At 46.6% G+C, this 20,794-nt stretch overlaps 1 protein-coding gene across 1 annotated transcript; it reads right to left on the minus strand.

Moving 5' to 3' along the window:
* Positions 1-1,022: 1,022 nt before the first annotated feature.
* On the minus strand, positions 1,023-18,494 carry CNP (2'',3''-cyclic nucleotide 3'' phosphodiesterase). Its single transcript, XM_080976910.1, has 4 exons — positions 18,350-18,494; positions 6,675-7,341; positions 3,000-3,142; positions 1,023-1,737 (listed from the first exon to the last, which is right to left on the minus strand). The coding sequence occupies exons 1-4, from the start codon at positions 18,350-18,352 to the stop codon at positions 1,285-1,287; spliced, it is 1,266 nt and encodes a 421-aa protein (XP_080833036.1). The 5' UTR covers positions 18,353-18,494; the 3' UTR covers positions 1,023-1,284.
* Between the last annotated feature and the right edge of the window lie 2,300 nt (positions 18,495-20,794).

Genomic DNA, 20,794 nt, shown 5'->3' on the forward strand with positions numbered 1-20,794 from the left:
AGCCACACTTTAAAAGGGTATGGGGTGTCCATCAGGTCAACCAAAGGCCTGATTAAAAAGGAATGTTTTTGCCTGGCTCCTAAAGGTATATAATGAAGGCGCCAGTCAAACTTCCCTGAAATAAATCACATTAAACTTAATGGGGTGGCTGAGTAAATATGCACAAGACTGTGCCATATAAATCTCTGTATAGCACTTGTCTGTTCACATGCTAGCAGAAAGGCACAGGTTCCACCACTGTCTTGACCAACTTAAAATTTGGGGGGGGGTCATTTGCTGTACACAAACTGACATATAAGTCCTTGATTAAATACACTTCATGTTAGGATTTACGGACGATCTTGACTTCACAAGAACCCTGTTGGTCCTTGCAGCAGATTAACTGCTGATCCAGTTCTAGCTTTTGAAACCCTTTCGGAAATGAAGTGAGTGAAGAGAGATGCTATTAAACCACTGTAACTAAGCTGAGATCTGAATCCAGCAAATCCAAGGCCGTTGCACGGAACTTTTCCTTTATTCCTTTCAATCTGCATTTCACAGATTTCTGGGGGAGCAGTGTGAGATCCCAAACCAGGCAGATTGGGCCTACCTACTCAGCAGAACGTGGGGGTGTGTGTGTGAGAATGGATTGTACCACTTCATACTACAGGTGAATCACATCAGCTACCCAGAGTGGCTGGGGCAACCCAGTCCGATGGGCGGGGTACAAATATTTTTATTAAATAATTATTAATTTGAATATACCCCTCTGTAAATATGTCCCCTGCAAATAACAAACCAGCATGGTTCTTGCCTCACCTTTTCCTTGCTCTGCTGGCTTTCTACTTGCAGAGACTGTTGAGGGGAAAAAATTATCTTCTCACACATAAACATTTGCAGTCTGACGTGATATAACCCATTCTACCACTTCATTCTGCCAGAGCCCTAACAGCACAAGGTCTAGTGGATTTACAAGCAGTGGCCATGCTTAAAGGATGTTTCTCTACCTTTAAAACAAAACAAAACAAATGCTTTAAAAAAAAAAAAAAAAACCACCACAAATCCAGTTGTATTAATCTTAATTCACACATATAACAAATGCGCTAATTTTCCATTACCGGCCTCTAGTGGTGTTTTTCCCTGAACGAGAATAAATTTCTCTGAAGAGACCAGCTAAGCTAGAGTTTAACAAGAGTTGGCTTTAGTTGGAGGACGATACTTGGATGTGTGTGGCTTGGGGAGTTGTTTATAAAAAGGTTGCACATTGCTGCCAACAGATAAAGGCTGCGGTAGCAAGAAGGGCCCTTAGATGATGATGCAGGCGTTAAAAGGGGAGCCCCGCTTACTCCCCCCTTGAGTTGGCACCAGTTTCCCCTTTCCATAGTACCCAGAAAAGACACACCTCACCTCAATCTTTTTAGAAAGCTGGAGCATCCACAGGCCATTCCCGTAGGACAAAAGTCTCCCGCCCCCTATTTCCCCAATTTCCTCGCCTTTGTTCCCTGCCTTTTCCAGCTTAACAAACTCGAGGAGGTCAATGCCGGTTTGGACAGCTTCTACACCGCTGGCACAGCCCAGGGTGATGTGTGCCCGACTGCCTTTCGGGAGGCTGACGGCTGGCTGAAGCACGTCCACGTCACCAGGCCACAGAAGCATCTGCTGGTCGCTTAGTTCCACGCGGGCACCAGCCGTTCTCGGTGTGATGAAGAGAGCAGAGATGGTCAGGAAGAAGGCTTTTCCATAAGATGATTTAACAGCCTGAGTGGGGTGGAGGGGAGAAAGGATTTCTGTTAGGGCTGCCAGTGCAGTCAAAGACTTATTTTAAGACTTGTCTTGCTTCATCAGTTATTGGTTGTGTTTAAATTACTAGACTTGCTCGTTAAAATCCATGGAGGCTTTTGCTGTAGTCGACTGAAAACAGCCTTGCAAAGAACTCCGCAAAAGTTACTAGCCTACAGCGTAAAAACAGAAACTAGCTTGGCTTCCATGAACACAAAAAGCTATCACACACACAGGAACACCATCCCAGAAACCACAGGATTGCAGCCTAAGATAAAGTGGGACATAAAGCTAGTGTCATCTAATTTACAAAAGCTTCACTGTCTGGTTGCAAGTAGCCATTTGCCAGTCTGCCAAGGTTTCAAAATAAATTTTTGCAAATGTATATCCTGCCCTTCCATTCAGGTATTTGCAGAGCAGTTAACAACCAAACAACAAGCACTATAAAATCAAAGGAAGAAAGAATAAGGAATGATCATTTGAAGCATAAATATATTTTTTTAAAAATAAATAAATCTGGGAGATGTGATTGTGGAGATGTATGTAATCTTATTCAGGTACTTCTCCCCAAGTGAAGGGGAGGAAGGGGTAACTGTGCAGAGTCTGTAACTATTTGTTCTAGTTTCCAGCTATGTCTGCTTACAACATACAAGTCACATTTCATTTTGGGAACTTTACTGGAATCTCTTATTGACTTTAAAAAACAAAAAAACCCAAACCAGAATTTGTGCAAAATCTCAAGGCAAGTTTCGAAAGTGACTATATGCAAGATTGACTTGATTTATGTAACATGTCATTTGTAGGGACTTGAATTGAGTTGCATACTCTCTGCTGAGCTGTTTGCTTTCTTGACTGGATTTTTAAAAACCTCAGCTGGGCACCCAGGGTCATATTCAGCCCGACTGTTCCACTAGTACAACATAACATTCTCTCCCCTGTAGCCCCCCAGGCACTCTCAAAATCTGTTCTAGAAGTTTGGCGGACCTTCCGGAGCAGATTTTGAGGGCATGCAGGGAGGGGAGAGGAAGGGGAAAGTCCCGGAGTGCAAAAGGAATTCTGCACTCAAAGCGCTGGGTGCAACTGCAAGGATACATATGGATTCCCTTGGAAATGGTCCGCTCCCATCTCAAAAGACAGAGGAGGGTGAAGAAGTTGCAGTTTCCAACGCAAGAACATACGGAAAGCTCCTACAAGAACCATCCCTTTTTCCTGGTCAGAGTGGATGAAAGCAAAGTCATCACCTCCTGCTGTGCGTAGTCATCTGATCCGGGAGCCTTCCCGTAGTCGGTGAATTTCGTGGTACAGTGCAAGACCCCCGGTGGCCTTTTCACAAAGTAGCCGGTCAAGTCAATTTTTGCTTTGGGGTCTTCGCTGGGTTGTCCAACTGCAAACGAAGAAGGAAAATAATGAGTCTTGCAAACTGATTTTGTTATTTCTTCCCACTTGCTTTTCCCATCCCAATTATCACTACCGTATTGGCCCGAATATAAGCTGCACCCGGAAATAAGCCACACCTTGAAAATTCAATGGGGGAAAAGACAATACGCGCATATAAGCCACTCCCTTAAAATTCCGCAGACACTCACACCCATTCTGTTTTACCGTATGTCTGTTTCAGCAGCGATATCATAAAAGCCATTTTTCGTAAGGTCACAAATTTAAGCCGCACTTTAACTTTAACTTTACAGCATCAAAATTTGGAGAGAAAGAAGTGAGGCTTATATTCAGGCCAATACGGTATTATTATTCTTTTACTTAAGACAATGTGCAGGGTTAGTTTAAAGCTGGAAAAGTGTGGGCATTAAACACCCGCTGACAAAAACAAGATCTGGCTCTCCCTTTGCTAATTTTTAGAACTTCCATAGACCAGGTAATATACTGAAACCAGATACTGGCATTTGATTAAGACTATACACTATACACATGCAACGTACACATTTTTGTAAAATTTAATATAAATTTAATTTTTTGAAAAAGAAAACTGCAGCTGTCTAGTTATGTTAAATTTCTCGCAGTTTTTAATCACTGCTTGGAGGCCAGGTGCCTAAAGTGTTTAAGCACAGCCCTTGCTAAGTCTTGGTAATGCAATAAAGAATTAATATGCAGTGGGGACACAACTGTGGAAGGGGTCAACTTCAAACAGTTCAGCATGGATGAGCATTTTTGGCCATAAGTGCACATTCACAGGAGCAGTGTGGCTGTTGACAAAAGCAGCAGCTTACACCATCTGCCCCCTGGATAATGTTTAGAAGAGGGGTGGGAAGCTGTGCTCCCCACTCACCACCCCCAGATAATATCAGACTTTCAATTCCCCATCATCGCTGATCATGGGCCCTGCTGGCTGGGGCTCTTGGGAGTTAGGAGCCTGAGAACATCTGGAAGGTCAACGGTTCTCCACCCCTGATCAAGCTTCATGGGCTGCCATTTGTAGGGGTGAAGACACCTGCTAGCTGGCTATGTTGTATTGCAGTGTTTGTAATTCCAGAGACGTTACAATGGAGGAGGAGAACAAGGGATGCAGCCTGCTAGCCAAGGAATCTGTGGCACGTGGAGCCTTGGTAGCCTTGCCAATGCAGGCTATCTCCTTAAGTAGCATTGTCCAAATCATTTTATCATTTCTTAGGGATCCAAATGGAAAGCAGACTGAATGTGTTAGTACGGCAAGGGCACTGCGTAGATGCAGAAACTACATTCGTAAGATTTAACCAAGATGTGGGTGCTAACTTTCTAACTGCAAGTGTTGCTGCAGCTTAGCTTAGGAAGGCGGTGGTAAACTTGGAGAGTGCATTCCACCAAGCTGGGTTGGCTTCATTAGGGGCAATTTGATGCCAGTAACTGGGGAACATCTTTAAGATGAATTGCCAGTTGTGGCACATTTAAAGGTGCCCTGTTCCTGGAAATAGAGGGTGGCTAATGGATGGGAAATATTCCCTTTTGGGTAGGGCTGTGTGGCACATATGTTGAAACATCCCATGCACACAGAGGGGAAAAAACATAGCATTTAACATCCATGAAATATTGGCTTTCATTAAACAAAAGGAAGTAAGAATCACTAAAGAGCCTCAACCCATCCATTTTGCGTGGTTCTGTGGTCCAAAGGGCCTGCCTCCCTACCCCACCTGAGAGACTCTATGTTTTGAAAGCAAATGGGACAATGGCTGCCCAAAACCACAAAAGATTTGCTGGGAGAGAACATGGATTTGTCAGTGGTCCAAACTCGGGTGGTGCTGAAGAGCTGCTCTGCCCTCCATGCGAGTAGCAGAATCTGTGCATCATGTACAAGTTATGCACATGGGAAAAGTTACCTAACCTACAGGCACAGGTTGCGCAATTCACCTGCTCTTGGTCCACAATGGGGTGGGGTGTTATGTAGCCAAGGGTCCAGACATGTCAGGCTTTGGACAGGGCTTCTGTTTCTGCCATCAAGCTAGAAAGCCAAGTTCTTCCAAGCCAGGAGGCCCCACCCAATCCTGTTTGTAAGATCCTACTTTGCTACTAGGTTGGCAAGCACCAGAGTGTCATAAGCCCTGCACAGGGAAGGCAGTGTGGATGAGCTGCATAGTCCTTGCGATGAGCACTCTGGTTCTTTTGTAGACTTTTGTGGTGGACTCTCCTCCATTGGAGCTTTTTAAGCAGAGGTTGGGTGGCCATGTGTCAGGGATGCTTCAGGTGAGATTCCTGCATTGCAGGGGCTTAAGACCTGATGACCCATGGGGTCCCTTCCAACTCTACAATTCTAGGAGTCTATGACCATGCAGGTGCCCAGCATGGCACTTCTACAGCTGGTGGTGGTGACAGTGGCAGCTCTCCTTGGTCCCAGCTTGTGCCATAAATTTTCCACTACTCTGGCACAGAGGTGAAGGGAGGATGCTAGAGGATTCATTCTAGCACAGTGCGGTGGCTTTCCCTAGGGCAGAACTAACTTATTTTGGGATATACAATGCAAAAAAAGATAATTGGGACTTGATATTCCATAGTGCAACCTAAAGCTTGTTTCTGGCTCGTAACACCCACAGCCTGCCTATAGATTTGATCCAGGAGTGAACGTGAGCAGCTTTCTGCACAGCCTCCCGAAACTAAACATTGGAGAACACTGAGACGCCTCAAAACAGAACTGCTGAAGCGAAGGAGAGGTGGGAAGGAGATCCCCTGCTACTCCCCAATGGGGGCTGATTTCTTGGCAGCGTCTTTAACGAAGATGGACTGGGGGTCCCTGCAGCCATTGGGAGGCTGCTGCTATTGTAGGATGGGGAAGAGGGGCTGGTCTTATTGGTAACATGGGTGCATATTTGGAGGCAGGAGCTCAGGGAACATGGGCAGGATTAGGCAGTGGCCCACAACATCTAAGTGCTTTAGATGTTAGAACAGAACCCTTTCGTTCACAGCAAGAGTGAGGAATGTTTGCTCCTACAGATATTGTTGGACTACAACTCCCATCAGCTGCAGTCAGCATGGCCAAGGGCTAGGGATGATGGGAGTTGAGCTCTAGCAACTTCAAGAGGACTGCACAAGTTCCCCAAACCTGCAGCACACAGAACATTCTCGAAGGGTGAACTTGTGGGTTCTGCACCAGTGTCTCCCTTAACAATATTCACTCAGAATTAACAGAGTATTGATTCTGCATAATTCCTTTTGTTTCCCCAAATGATTCAGTAATTATTGGATTCAACAGGGTGCGGCACAAATGGGTAATGAGGTTTCTCGTCAACAGGACAACTGGAAACTTGGATATCTTAAAAAAGAGAGAGTTTGCTGAACAGGTATAGGGTACCATCAATTAACCTCAAAGGAAACAACATGGGAGCTAGATAGAAATTGCTTATCTTATGCTCAACTAGTAGAAAGCCAGGTCTCGTGGGTTAGTTAGTAGAAGGCAAATCTGACACAAAAGCCAAACATGTTTTGGGGGGACCCACAGTGCTTAGCTTCCTTTCTGAAGACTTTGATACTGGCAAGCTCGTCCAAAAATGCCTGCCCGGTCTTCCGCAAGTTCTCTGAGCTCCTTTTGCTCAAAAACCACCCATAATACAAGGGAAGGAAATCCTTTTCCAAACTGGGCTTCAGCTTCTTGAGCTCGTCCGCCGAGAGTTTCCACTGGTTCTTATCCTTCAGCTGCAAGCAATCCATTTTCCACGTCGTCTTGGGCTCCACGATGATGACCTGGTAGCGGAAGGTGTCAGCGATGTCGAAGATCTGATCCAGGCGCTCCCTCTCATGGTGGGTGTCGTCGACCACCAGCACGCTGATGTCACGCTTGCAGTAGTCGCCTAGGTCCTCGTCGACCTTGCTGTAGTCGTCGGGAATGGCGCTCCGGACAGCAGGCTGGATTTTGTAGTTGTCAGCGGAGATGACCTTGCAAGCATCTTTGTACTTGTCGTGGATGGCCTGCGCCAAAGTGGACTTCCCGCTGCCGGGCAGGCCCCGCAGAATGAACAACGTCTTCGACTCCCGGATGGTGGCGATGGTGTCATTGTCGTCCAGGAAAGGGAATTGCAAGCTCTCGGGGCGCTCCTTGGGCTGGGAAGACATTTTCCTAAATATCTTGGGCAGGAACGTGTGGCTCTTCCGGCCGAAGCCTTTGTTCTGGAAGGGAAGGGAAAGAAAAGGAATAGTTGTGCGCAGTTCAGCCGGAACATTCCAGAGAGAGATACCATCTTTGGGCCCTCAATAATAGGGCCACTGTTTTCAGTCTGAACCAGAGAGGGGATTTTTGTTTTTGTTGCTGCTGCTGCTGCTGGGCTATTCAGATGGGCACAAATGGCCCAGTGATGGCTTTTAAATGATGCTATTATGTCAGCTAAGAACATGGTGCATTCCAGAAGCAGCAGCCCTGTTAATCTGCTGTAGGGGAAAAGGGGGGTGGGGGAACCACACACCCTATGGCACCTTTCGAAGACGAACGTTTCTTGAGGCCTACAGAACCTCATGCCACAAATACCTTTAATTTATGTACTAATCTTCCTCTAGAGAGCACCTTGCATAGGAAATTCCACAGCTCTTTTTTTTTTTTAATCCAAGTTCTGATCAGCCCCATATCGTCTTGCGGCCTAAGTGGCTTTTACCAGGGGGTGGGCTGTATGGCTGCCAAAATCTTCCCTAGTAACAAACCATGAAAATGGTGCGTTGCATGTTCAGTGTTTCCCTGCCTCCTGCCAGTAAGAGCCAATCAAGCAAGATGGAGAAATGAGCTGTTTTTGGACTACAGTTCCCAGCATCCCTGACCACTGGTCCTGCTAGCTAGGGATGGTGGGAGTTGTAGTCCAACGACAGCTGGAGACCCAAGTTTGGGAAACCCTGAACTAGGGAATTGGTTCCCACAACAGGAAGTGATTGCTCAACAAGTTTGTGGAGGATATCGGTGGCGATCACCCACATTGGCTGCGTTCTCCCCTCCAGTGTCAGAAGAAGTATGGTTCTGCATACCAGCTGATTGGGATCGCAGGTAGGGAAAGCCCTGCTTCTGGGCTTCCCATGGGCATCTGGATGGGCAAAAGGAAGATGGGCCTTTGGCCTGATCCAGTTTACGAGGTAACCCGCTTTCTCCCTCCCTCGATCAATACACGCATGCAAGCACAAGCAATTCAGGCTCTCCCACCCAGAAGCATCAGCTGTGGCAGAGGGCATGCCGTTTCAAAGTTTCCTTCTTCAGAAGCTTAAAACAAACGAAAAATGGCATGAAACTGAAGATGCAAAATACTCGCTGTCCCCACAAGCAGCAGAGGAAGCGAGAGAAGAGCTGGCTCTCTCAAGTGTGACCATTAACACACAACCTCTCTCTTTTTCTTCCCCAAAGAGATACTTTGGTGTGAAGGCAAGGACTTATGACTGGTAAGGTAAAGGGACCCCTGACCATTAGGTCCAGTCGTGGCCGACTCTGGGGTTGCGGCGCTCATCTCACTTTATTGGCCGAGGGAGCCGGCGTACAGCTTCCAGGTCATGAGGCCAGCATGACTAAGCCGCTTCTGGTGAACCAGAGCAGCGCACGGAAATGCCATTTACCTTCTTGCTGGAGTGGTACCTATTTATCTACTTGCACTTTGACATGCTTTTGAACTGCTAGGTTGGCAGGAGCAGGGACCGAGCAACAGGAGCTCACCCCATCGCGGGGATTCGAACTGTTGACCTTCTGATTGGCAAGCCCTAGTCTCTGTGGTTTAGACCACAGCACCACTGACGTCCCTATCTTATGACTGGTGCTGTGTGACAAATGTATTGAGGTGGTGCAAAGGCTGGAAGAAGGGAGAGGAACCCCTGAGAAGATAGACCACAGTACCAGCAGAGTTGGGCAGATTCTGTGCAAACATTGGCCATTTTTTAAAAAACCGCGGTCTTCAGTTTCCCACTGTGAAGCCTGGTGAAATGGCCAAACTCAAAACGGGGCTGAATGGTAGTGAAAGTCCTACCCTACACACAGCCCTCTTTACCCCCTTCCTGCAATAAGCAGAATAAGAACATTTCTCAGTGTGTGCAGTGTGTAACCTGCCAAGTTCAGCTTTTCTCGGTGCAGAATTTTGATGCTTAAGGTAAAGGTAAAGGGAGCCCTGACCATTAGGTCCAGTCATGGCCGACTCTGGGGTTGCGGCGCTTATTTCGCTTTATTGGCTGAGAGAGCCAGCGTACAGCTTCCGGGTCATGTGGCCAGCATGACTAAGCCGCTGCTGGCGAACCAGAGCAACACATGGAAACGCCGTTTACTTTCCCGCTGGAGCGGTACCTATTTATCTACTTGCACTTTGACGTGCTTTCAAACTGCTAGGTTGGCAGGAGCAGGGACCGAGCAACGGGAGCTCACCCTGTTGCGGGGATTTGAACCGCCGACCTTCTGATTGGCAAGCCCTAGGCTCTGTGGTTTAACCCACAGCGCCACCCACGTCCCTAAGCTAAATGAGCAGAGCAGGCAAAAATCCGACGAGAGAGGGCAGAGGAGCAAAAGGTATGGGCCTGACCAGAGAGAAAGATCATGGCTCAAAGAGAATTTGCAGAAGCAGCCGGCTTTAGCAAAAAAACAAACAAAACAGGCTTCCCCAGGTGTGCCGAGTCCTTGGCAGAGCCAGTCTCTACCTTTAGGCAGAGGGAGGCAGCTGCCTCAGACAACACATTGTTACTTAATTGGTTATTACTGTCTCGGAATTCCTAGGGAGAGGCACTTGTGGGATTTTTCTGGCTCAGGTACTAAAATAACTTGGCTAACAGGCTATGACTTGGCGGGGTGCAGTGATGGTTGATGTTCAGCCTCAGGCAGCAAAAATGCCACGGGGCCAGTTCTGCCATGGGCGACGGAAGCAGAAAACAAAGGTGGTAACCCGCAAGCTGGGTGCAGAGTTTGAGAGAAGATGCAGGATAAAGAGAGATGGAAAGAGGTAGAGTGAGTCTTAAGCTGTTAGAAGTTGGGTGCTGCTGTTAGCAAGAAGGAGTAGCCAACCTGACGCTCCCAGATGTCGGATATCCAGTCCCCACTGGTCCCAGCCAAGATGGCTGATGGCCAGGGATGATGCTGCAACAGCAACACCTGGAAGGCACTCCTGCTCTTCTTAATTTCAGAGACATTACACACAGTTGTTTCACAACCACCAAAGCAAGCTTTTAGAAGCCTTTATCAGGGGGTTGAGATTGCAATTTAAGGATCTAGGGGCCTTAGTAGACCACAAGCTTAACATGAGTAAACAGTGTGATGCAGCAACAGCACAAAAGCTAATGCTATTCTAGGCAGCATCAGTAGAAATATAGTGTCTCGATCAAGGGAATTAATAGTACCGCTCTATTCTGCCTCAGTCAGACCACACCTGGAATACTGTGTCCAGTTCTGGGTGCCACAATTAAAGAAGGATACAGTGGTACCTCGGGTTAAGAACTTAATTTGTTCTGGAGATCCATTCTTAACCTGAAACTGTTCTTAACCTGAGGTACCACTTTAGCTAATGGGGCCTCCCGCTGCCACCGCCAAGCGATTTCTGTTCTCATCCTGAAGCAAAGTTCTTAACCTGAGATACTATTTCTGGGTTAGCGGAGTCTGTAACCCAAGGTACCACTGTATTGGCAAGCTGGAACGTGTACAGAGGAGGAAGACCAAGATGATCAAGTGTCTGGAAAACAAGCCTAATAAGGAACAGTTGAGGGAGTTTGGTACGTTTAGCCTGGAAAAGAGGCGACAGAGGAGACAGGATAGCCATCTTCAAGTGTCTAAAGGGATGTCACATGGAAGATGGAGCAATGTGGTCTTCTCCTGCTCTGGAGGGCAAGAATTGAGCCAATGGATTCAAGTTATGAGAAAGGAGATTCTGACTAAACATCAAGAAGAACAGTAAGACAGCTGTCAGGCAGTGGAACAGTCTCCCTTAGGAGGCTGCGGACTCTCCTTTCTTGGAGGTTTTTATGCAGAGGTTGGAAGGCCATCTCTCATGGATGTGTGAGTTGATATTCCTGCATTGTAGGGGGTTGGACTAGATGACCCTTAGAGGTCCCTTCCAGCTCAGCAATTCTATAACTACATGTCTCCCAGATCCTTGAAGATAAACAAGGCATCTGTGGCGCCTTAATGACTATCAAAGTAGTTATTACAGCCAAAGGGATAAACCATTCACTACTTTTGTTGACTCAGAAGCAGGGAAGACCAAGCGGCACAAGTCGACTAAGACTCGTATTACAATGTGGGGGGAAAAGAAAAGCCATCTCTGTTCCTGTGTCCAGTTTCAAGACACAGTGAAGATGCTGCCTGTGTTTGGTCAATACAAGGGCGTTTGAGTAGCTATTGCACTATTTTGACAAAAACAGCTGCCTGGGGAACAGCGGTTAACAATGGCTTAAAAAAACACACACAGAAGACAAAACAAAACAATAATTGTGGGTGGGAGGGCATACACTGTGAGCACCAATTGTTTTGCAAGTGAAACTGAAATAATAAATGCTTGTGTTAAAAATGAGGGGGAGGAGGCAAGGACAATGGTACCACACAAGCCAGTCTAAAGAGGAGAACTTGGATGGTTTTCCAGTGCGGAACAATTTGTCCCATTCTGCACAAAACAGGCCCCCTCCTCACTTTCCTTCCCTGTACCGCACCACACCAACAAGCAATAAGGGAGGGACCAAATAGCAAGGAGGGCACAGCTGCTTAGCTAGCTCCCCCAGCCCCCACAACCTTTACATTACAGACTGCAGATAATTGTCATAATTTGTTGGGAACCCAAGTTCCCAGTCCTGCAATGCAAAAAGAAGAAGACGACGACTGCAATGCAATGGCCCTGCGCTGTCATACAAGCCAAAACCACTGCCTTATAAGTCCCTGCATTACAAATCAGTATCGTTTTAACGGTATAAATTTTTAAAGCACCTTCTCTACGATCAAACCCAATGCTGTGTACATATAATAATATACAATGGCCTGGATTCATATCTAGCAATCCTTGTTGGAAAGCCCATGCAACTAAAATAAATGGGACACACAACTAATTTAAGTGTAGCTGATTTCAGTGAATAAAACTTACCAAAGAGACGTCCAAATTAATTAAAGCCTGCTCCTACAAACCCTCTAAGAAACAGCTGGATCATAAGTAACTACTAGAGATACCTCCTACACAACACATTTTCCACATTCCACTGAAGGGTCTACAGTACAAACTGCTACTCACAGTATTCAAGGTGAACCGAGATTGAAAAGCTGCAGCGAAATAAGGGAAACAACAGAAAAAGGCACCAGGAGCCGAAATGGTCTATGACACTTCTGTGTGAGGAAAAAGTACACTGAGAAGAAGACTTCAAGCTCTTCATTCTGTGCCAAATGAAAACTGCGAACATCAAATGGAAAGTTGGATGCTGGTTTCTTCTTACAAGTTGTCACAAGATTGCTTTCCACTTTTGCCAATCGCTGAGTGATGTGTTTTTCATTTTTGGTTACTGGTTGACTCCTGTTCACACATGATCCACCAGCAAGCCTTTTTTAAATGTGATCGAACCTACCTCCCCTCTAATCCAGCACCCTTTTCTCAAGGATGAAAAGCTCCCCCAAAAGCAGAACACAAACACAACAGCTCTCTCCCTACTTCCGCACCTGGGCAACAGCCTCCAAGACTGGATGGAGGTAGTTGCACAGTATTTCACAGCTCAATAAAAATGTGCAGCGACTCCAAGATGAGTCAGTTCAGACCCCGTCAATGTATATGTGAAGTCAGGATTTATTGCCCCATTTATTGCCCTCTTTACACTTGCTCTGTGTTAAACCACAGAGGCTAGAGCTTGCTGATCGGAAGGTCGGCGGTTCGAATCCCCGCGGCGGAGTAAGCTCCCGTTGCTCTGTCCCAGCTCCTGCCAACCTAGCAGTTCGAAAGCACATCAAAGTGCAAGTAGATAAATAGGTACTGCTCCGGTGGGAAGGTAAACGGCATTTCCGTGCGCTGCTCTAGTTCACCAGAAGCGGCTTAGTCATGCTGGCCACATGACCCGGAAGCTGTACTCCGGCTCCCTCGGCCAATAAAGCGAGATGAGTGCCGCAACCCCAGAGTCGGCCACGACTGGACCTAATGGTCAGGGCTCCCTTTACCTTTACCTTACACTTGCTTACGTCGACTCACATCTGCCATTTTAACACCCATCCACCCAGTTTGGAGATACTCATTTTAGGCTCGTCAGAATCTTCTTTTTATTCTTACCACCCTGAACGATTTGGTGCCATCCGCAAGCTCGGCTATGTAATGTTTCACCCATCGGTCCAAATTGTTTATGAACAAGGTAAGAAGCACAGGTACCGATACCAGTGATTGGGGGACCCCACATCTTAGAGCCCTCCCTTGAGAGGACCATCCATGTACCCCTACTCTCTGCTTCCTAAACTTTAACCAGTTACTGATCTACAAAAGGATCTCTCCTCTTCTTCCATGACTGCTACACTGACTCTGGAGTCTTTGGTGAAGGCAGAGGTGTAACATAGGGTCCCTTGCAGCACTCCCCAAGAGGAAAAATCGCTTTACCACATGCCTTTGTGCCACGGTGTGAGAAGGACAGGAAGCTTCTTCTGTGTTTGATCTCACCATAACAGCATACGTCAAAATCCCATAGTCTGATAGGTGATTTTTGTGCCCCCCAGGACTGGGCCCTTGGCCTCTAGGCGAAGAACTTTACTGAAAGCTTTCTGAAAGTCAAAACGCACATTGTCTGCTAGATCACACCTATCCATATGCTTACTGGCATTCTCAAATTAATCTAAAAGATTAGATAGAAAGCTATGCTGGTTCTGCTTCAGTAAGGCTTGTTCTATACACTTGGCAGTTCTATCCTTAATCACGCTTTCTGCTAGCTGGCCTGTAATTTCCCAGATGCCTTTTTTAAGAAAATAGTCTTGCATTAGTTACTTTGCAGCCTTCAGCTATAGAGGCTGATTTTCAGGAGAGGTTGCACGTTTTTCTTAAAAGATCAGCAACTTCATATTTGTTTCTTAAAACCTCTTGGGTGGGTACTATCGGGAGCCAGAGATCTGATGGTTCTTAATCTGTCAACAAGGTATTCTCTAGGCACATTTCTCCATATTTGCCCTATATTTGTATATACATTTGGTCACCTGTGGCACCTAAGACCCATCCCTAAGCCACAGGGCCAGCCCAGGGCATTTTGCCACTTGAAGCACAATGCCCTATCGCCCCCTGCTACTGCTGCCATCTCACCACAGTTCCATGCCCTTGCCCCTCCTGTACTCACACCACCACAGGCATGGCAAGCATGGCACACACCTTGGGTTCAGATCTGCCGCCTGTGGCAAGAGTCTCACCCTGCCAAGCAGGAGGGGAAGCCATTTATTTACAGCATGGGTAGGCAAACTAAGGCCCGGGGGCTGGATCTGGCCCAATCGCCTTCTAAATCTGGCCCGCAGACTGTCCGGGAATCAGTGTGTTACATGAGTAGAATGTGTCCTTTTATTTAAAATGCATCTCTGGGTTATTTGTGGGGCCTGCCTGGTGTTTTTACATGAGTAAAATGTGTGCTTTTATTTAAAATGCATCTCTAGGCTATTTGTGGGGCACAGGAATTCATTCTTTTTTTGCTTTTCAAAATATAGTCCAGCCTCTCCACAAGGTCTGAGGGACAGTGGACCAGCCCCCTGCTGAAAAAGTTTGCTGACTCCTGAATTTTACAGGACTGGAGTAATCTGTGCCACCATATGCTGTTTTTATTCTTTAAAATAATGTAATGGCTGCCTCTAAGCTGGCAGTTCCACACAGGATCGTGTGTGTGTGTGTGTGTGTGTGTGTGTGTTTGTGTGTCTGGTGTGAGTTGCTACTCTGGCCTCGCCTCTGCACCAAGTGTGATTGGATCAGTCATTCCCAATGGAGTGATACAGTGGAATTGTCTGCCTTGAGCAGAAGCTGCCTGATGTGTCTCTGTATGAGTCACTGGTCTGGATTTGCCTCCTTCCAATCAGCCGCTACAGAGGGACAGACAATTCTGCCTCATCTCTGCCTTGCAGACAATAGGAGCATTCAGTGCCTTAATACGGAGATGCACCAGAATGACCCATCCTCACATGACTCATGCTCTGGGCTTCCTCCAATCAAAAGGCATGCTCAGAACAGAACATGGAAACAACGCTGATCAGCTTCCCTGTGGGCATGTAATTTAAAATCGTGTCACATTAATAAGTAAATACTTTATTTAGGTTGTAAAACTGAAATTGCCCTGCATTTAAATTCGGTAAAAGTGCACCTGCCATCAGATTGGTCAATGTGCTTGGTTCAGGATAACCTATAGTCCAATCAAGAAGGAATGTGATAAAAAGTAGGCACTCTTTTTCTTTCACCAAAATGGAAAACTAAATTGGACTCTGTAGCGCTACAACCCATAACAGGCTGTTTCTTCTTCTGGGACCAGTTTGGAATGCAGAATGTTTATCTGTCTTGCATTTGCCTAAAATACTATTGGCACGTTCAGTGACCACAAATATGCAAGCAGAATGAAGTGGGATTGAGTGGAGAAAGAAAAGGTTTGCAATAATTTTCTAAACAAACAGATCTGAACATTTTTTTTTAAAAAATGAAAGCAGTAAGTGGTAGGTTTTTAGAGCAAACCCAGAGCTTCTAAGAACACTGATGACTTCTCAGGGTACCTGCACCCAAATTTGAAAAAACTCATGGAACAATAAACTGTTCTGAGCATGTGCCAAGAGAGAGACAGAGAGAGAGATTTTCTAATCCAGCTGTTTGTGTGCTTTAGATAAAAACAAGAAAACAAAGCTTCGTCATAAGCCTAAATATAGATCAAATGCTCCCCCCCCCCCGATTTCTTTAGCTGTAAATTGCTATTGTTTTGAAACAATATAAAAATGCACTGGTTTTTCAACAAATAAGGAAGGGTAGTGTTTTTTAAAACTAGGCTATGTCAGTGAAAGAGTTTGGTTCCAGATGTACACCAAAAAAAACAAAACACCACCCTGAAAATAATTTTGTTTAACGAGTTGCTCGTTGGCGAGGGAAAGCACCCTAGTTTTGTTTCCAAGCAGACTGCTTCTCTAAAAATATCTCAAATTTCTTCCTGTTCCCCCAGGGTTTTACAGGTGGAAAGGAAGTGTCGCAGAACTCTCTTGCCTCCTGCGTGCCCAATATAAGCCAAGCAAGTGCATAGCGTTCTCGGAAAGGCTGCAAAAAAGTTAGCATTCCTCATGCAAAATGGCATTTGCTGTCGAATGAAGAAGGGAGAACAAATGGGGTGTGGAAAGCTTGTTCAAGGGGTTGCATCAACAACTTGGAGGAGATGCTTGTAAATAGTGAATGACAGCCTAGGCAGCCAAGAAGGGCATGTACCTTCCTCATAAACATTAGGTGCTGATGCAAAAAAGAGAGAGAGAAAAAAAGTTTAAAATACTCATACTTTGCAGGGGATCTCAAACTTTGGTGGGGATAAGTATGCTCTCCTCACCCCTCCTCATATTTTAGAGCATTTTCACCACTACTCACAGGGTATTTCCAACTTTACTTTTTGAAAAAATAGTAAACTTCCCCCTAAACAAACCCCCCCCCAAAAGCATCAGCTGTAGTGTAAAATTACACCCCACCTGTGAAGCAACAGAATACAACTCCAACTAAATCGAGGAGGAACAACCCATGTAAACTGACGTTTTCTCTTGCAAACTGATGTTTTCTTTTCCTTAAGTTGAGTTGGCATTCTCCACCATGCTCCATGAAGAGTTTTGTGAAACCGAAGAGAGTTTAAGTGAACATATGTCCGTCACCAGGAGAAACCAATCTCCATGTAGCTTGCATCTGAGGCTGACAAAGTCTCTTACAAAATCAGTTGTATATTCCGTATCCAGCTCTGTCATTCATAATGGTTGCAAACCTGACAAAGGCCCCCACACTGGCCATAAATCTGTCTGAAAAGGGATGCCTTAACGTACTTGCAAAACGCACCCTGCAAAGGTGAGTTTTAAAGCCACGTGACAAATGCAGGGCTCTCTTCCTATGCTCAGAGACCTGTCCCCCAGAAGTTAACTTCCACAAGTGTCTGTCATCCACTGCCCAGGCCCATCTCCCTCTACCTTCCTTTTCCCCTAAAATGAGGCTCATGCTGTAGCTTATGCCAGAAAACAAATCAAAAGTACTTGGGGAAATGCTCCATGCCCCTGTAGAGTGTTGCCACACATCAGCCACCGCCAGGAAAAGTGTGGCATATTGAAAAACGTATTTCTGACAATATGCCTCCCGGACTCGCCCCATCCCATACAGAAGTGGTCTGGGTGACCTGCATGCAGAAGGGTGAACGCCCTCCCATCAGATGCCAAGGAGATAAAGAACTACACATCTTTTAGAAGACATCCAAAGGCAGCCCTGTTTCAGGAAGTTTTCAATGTCTGACTTCTTATTGTGCTTTCAAATGTGCTGGAAGCCGCCCAGAGCGGCTGGGTCAACCCGTTCAGATGGGTGGGGTATAAATAAAACAATTATCTGACTTTTAGAAGACATCTGAAGGCAGCCCTGCTTAGGGAAGTTTTTAACGTTCGACGTTTTATCGCGTTTTTGATATTCTGTGGGGAGCCGCCCATGAGGAAACCCAGCCAGATGGGCGGGGTATAAATAATAAATTTTTATTATAATAAAACTATTGTTGTTATCATTTAAAGTCTAAAACTGGTCCTCACTTCACACCCATCTTACCATTCCCCCCCCCCACAGCTCTGGGGAACAACCTTCAGAATATTCCCCCCAAAATAAAAAAGTCTACAAGCCACACCCCCCCCAAGCCCAAGACAATGAAAGAAGGAGGCTATCCCTACGGGGTATAAAAAATTATTATTATTATTATTATTATTATTACCTGTCTATATACGCTTAGGACTGGTCCCTTATATCCCTGACAAGCACAAGGGCAGGCAGAAACCCAACAGGTAAGGAGGGGCGCTTGACCTACTGAGCACCTGGCAAACTCAAAGCTTTTGTCAGGGGACAAAGTCTCATTTTTTTCCCTCCAGCTGCTGCTGCTGCTGCTGCTGCAGACCCGGAGACGCGCGCGCGCCTCTCGCCCCTTTGCTCCGCCCGCTTCCCCACACTTTCGTTTCCCGCCTAGGAGCCCCTTCATTCCGCCCCCCCTCCCGCCCCAGGACGACGAGCCCACTCACCATGGCAGCGCCACCGAGCGGAGGGTCCCGGACGCAGCGGAATCGACGCCTCGGGAAGGTGCAAGACGGCTTAATGGACTTCGCCTGCGTTTAGAGGGACGGAGCCCCCGCGCAGCTGCTTTTCATACACCCGGGGGGGGGGCGAGGCGGGAGTGAGGGGAGGAGGAGCAAGCCACGCCCCCCCCGAGTCCCTGCCTGGCACGACGGGAGGGAAGGCGCGGTTTCGCGGCGCAAGAGCGCGGAAGCGGAGCGCGGGTCGGGCTGCCCCCCAGAGGCCGCTTGGCTGCAGGTTCCTGCGGAAACCCCGCTTAAAAAAATACTTTCGGGAGCCGCCGAAAGGAAGAAGTAGGGGTTACGTATAAGCTAAACAAGCTATAGCTTAGGGCCCCACTCTCTTGGGGCCCCCAAAAACATTTAAAGGGGGGGAAAAGCTGGATGTACATTTCCAAAACATAAGATTAAAAGCAAATAAAATAAAGCAACAGTGTTTTGTTTTGTTTTGTGTAGGCTTCTGTGATGTACGGTAAGTCATGGGCCCAGCCTGCTCCCTAAAATATCACTGCTTTGCTCCTTTCTATATACAGCAGACGCTCGAGTTGCGGACGTGATCTGTGCAGGATGCATTCACAACCCGCAGCACCGCACCTGCGCAAGCGTGGGTTGCAATTCGGCATGTCTGCACGTGCGCAAAGCGTGATTTTGTGCTTCTGCACATGCGCGACCGCTGAAACCTGGAAGTAAGCTGTTCCAGTGCTTCCGGGTTTCGGCGGTCTGCAACCCGAAAAAACGCAACCTGAAGCATCTGTAACCCGAGGTATGACTCTATAGGGTGCCTACATTCTGCATGGTCTGGTTGCATGGCAACAGGTGCAATGGCTCTAGATACCTATTAGGTCCGTAAATTACCATATAGCATCTATTCAACACAAAAAACAGTGACAATTTGTTGTTGACAAAGGACAGCTGGACATATAAAGGGCCCCGTTGCCTTCAGTAGCTTAGGGCCTCATCAAACCTGAATCCGGCCCTGGGAGGGAGGGATATGTTTTCTTCCTTGCAGCAGGGGTCATGAGAAGGAAAGAAATGCAATCACCCCAGGCAACTCTGGAGGAGGAGAGCCAGCCAGGATTGCAGCCAAACGTGAAGAAATTGGAAGGGAGGCATCCTACGAAAATGTTGCGCCCCAAAGGCGGTGCTTTGTCGTGCTGACCCAAGAAAATAAAGCAGCCTAGTAAGGACCGAGCACGCTTTAGTAGATCAAGAATTTTACTTTTTTTAGTAGATTGGTAATGTAAGCTTGATGATGGTGGTTGGGAAAGAAACATGGGGGTGGAATCCTGGTCTGAAAGGGAGGCTCTGCTTTTTAAGGAAGATACACTATAACGATTTTGTTGCAAACCTCACTGGTGATACCAATTGCGCTTTTCTCATATACGTTTTATGATCTTGCAACTCTTAAAACGGCCTGAGCGGCACTTTGATTCTGTAAAACAACAACCACCAGACTTTGGCTAATAATAATTTATTTATACCCCACCCATCTGGCTGGGTTTCCCCAGCCACTCTGGGCGGCTCCCAACAGAATATTAAAAACACGAGAAAACAGCAAACATTAAAAACTTCCCTAAACTTCTTCTAAAAGTCAGACAGTTGTTTATTTCGTGGACATCTGAAGGGAGGGTGTTTCACAGGGTGGACACCACCCCCAAGAAGGCCTTCTGCCTGGTCCCCCGTAACCTCGCTTCTTGCAGCGAGGGAACCTCAGAAGGCCCTTGGAGCTGGACCTCAGTGTCCGGGCTGGATGATGGTGGTGGAGACACTCCTTCAGGTATACTGGGCCGAGGCCGTTTAGGGCTTAAAAGTCAGCACCTTTAATATACTAAGTATGTTTTAATATATGAAGAAATTACCCATTTCCTATCCCTGGATAATTGGATACCAACGGGAGGGAAATGTTAGCGTGCCTTCACTTGCCACAGGCACCTGGAAGACATTCACAGTTTTGCTGTGTGTGTGTGTGTGTGTGTGTGTGTGTGTGTTTTCTCCCCCTGTAGTCTACATGTTACGGTATAGATGGCATGGTTTAATTTGTGGCAGAAAGGTGGGTAGATGGTCTGAAGAGATGTCTCTCTAAGCAGATGGTTACTAGACCAGCTTTCCTCCCTACACACATCTAGTGCCATCCAGATGTTTTGGACTACAATTCCCATCAGCCCTAGCTAGCATGGGCTTTGAACATATCGATCTAATTAACGTGCTGCCTGTTTTCTACCAGTGTATATAGACAATGTGGCCCATTGTCTACACCATTGCAGAGCCTACACCGTTATTACTTGGGCAGGGTGCAGGCATTCTGGAGTTCTGAAAACTTTTTGTATTTGGGGAGCAAGATGAGGAAAAGCCACACAAATCTATGACCTCCATTCCCACCACCTCCATTTGCAA

Source organism: Podarcis pityusensis (assembly GCF_964106645.2).
Source record: "Podarcis pityusensis genome assembly, chromosome: 13".
Lineage (NCBI taxonomy): Eukaryota > Metazoa > Chordata > Lepidosauria > Squamata > Lacertidae > Podarcis > Podarcis pityusensis.

Excerpts from the sequence above, each read along its gene's own strand:
- CNP (XM_080976910.1), bottom strand. Across the intron at positions 3,143-6,674 it reads CAGAAAGGAAGCTAAGCACT|TTGGACAACCCAGCGAAGAC; the intron begins GTGGGTCCCCCC and ends CTTCGTTTGCAG. Across the intron at positions 1,738-2,999 it reads ATGACTACGCACAGCAGGAG|GCTGTTAAATCATCTTATGG; the intron begins GTGATGACTTTG and ends CACCCCACTCAG.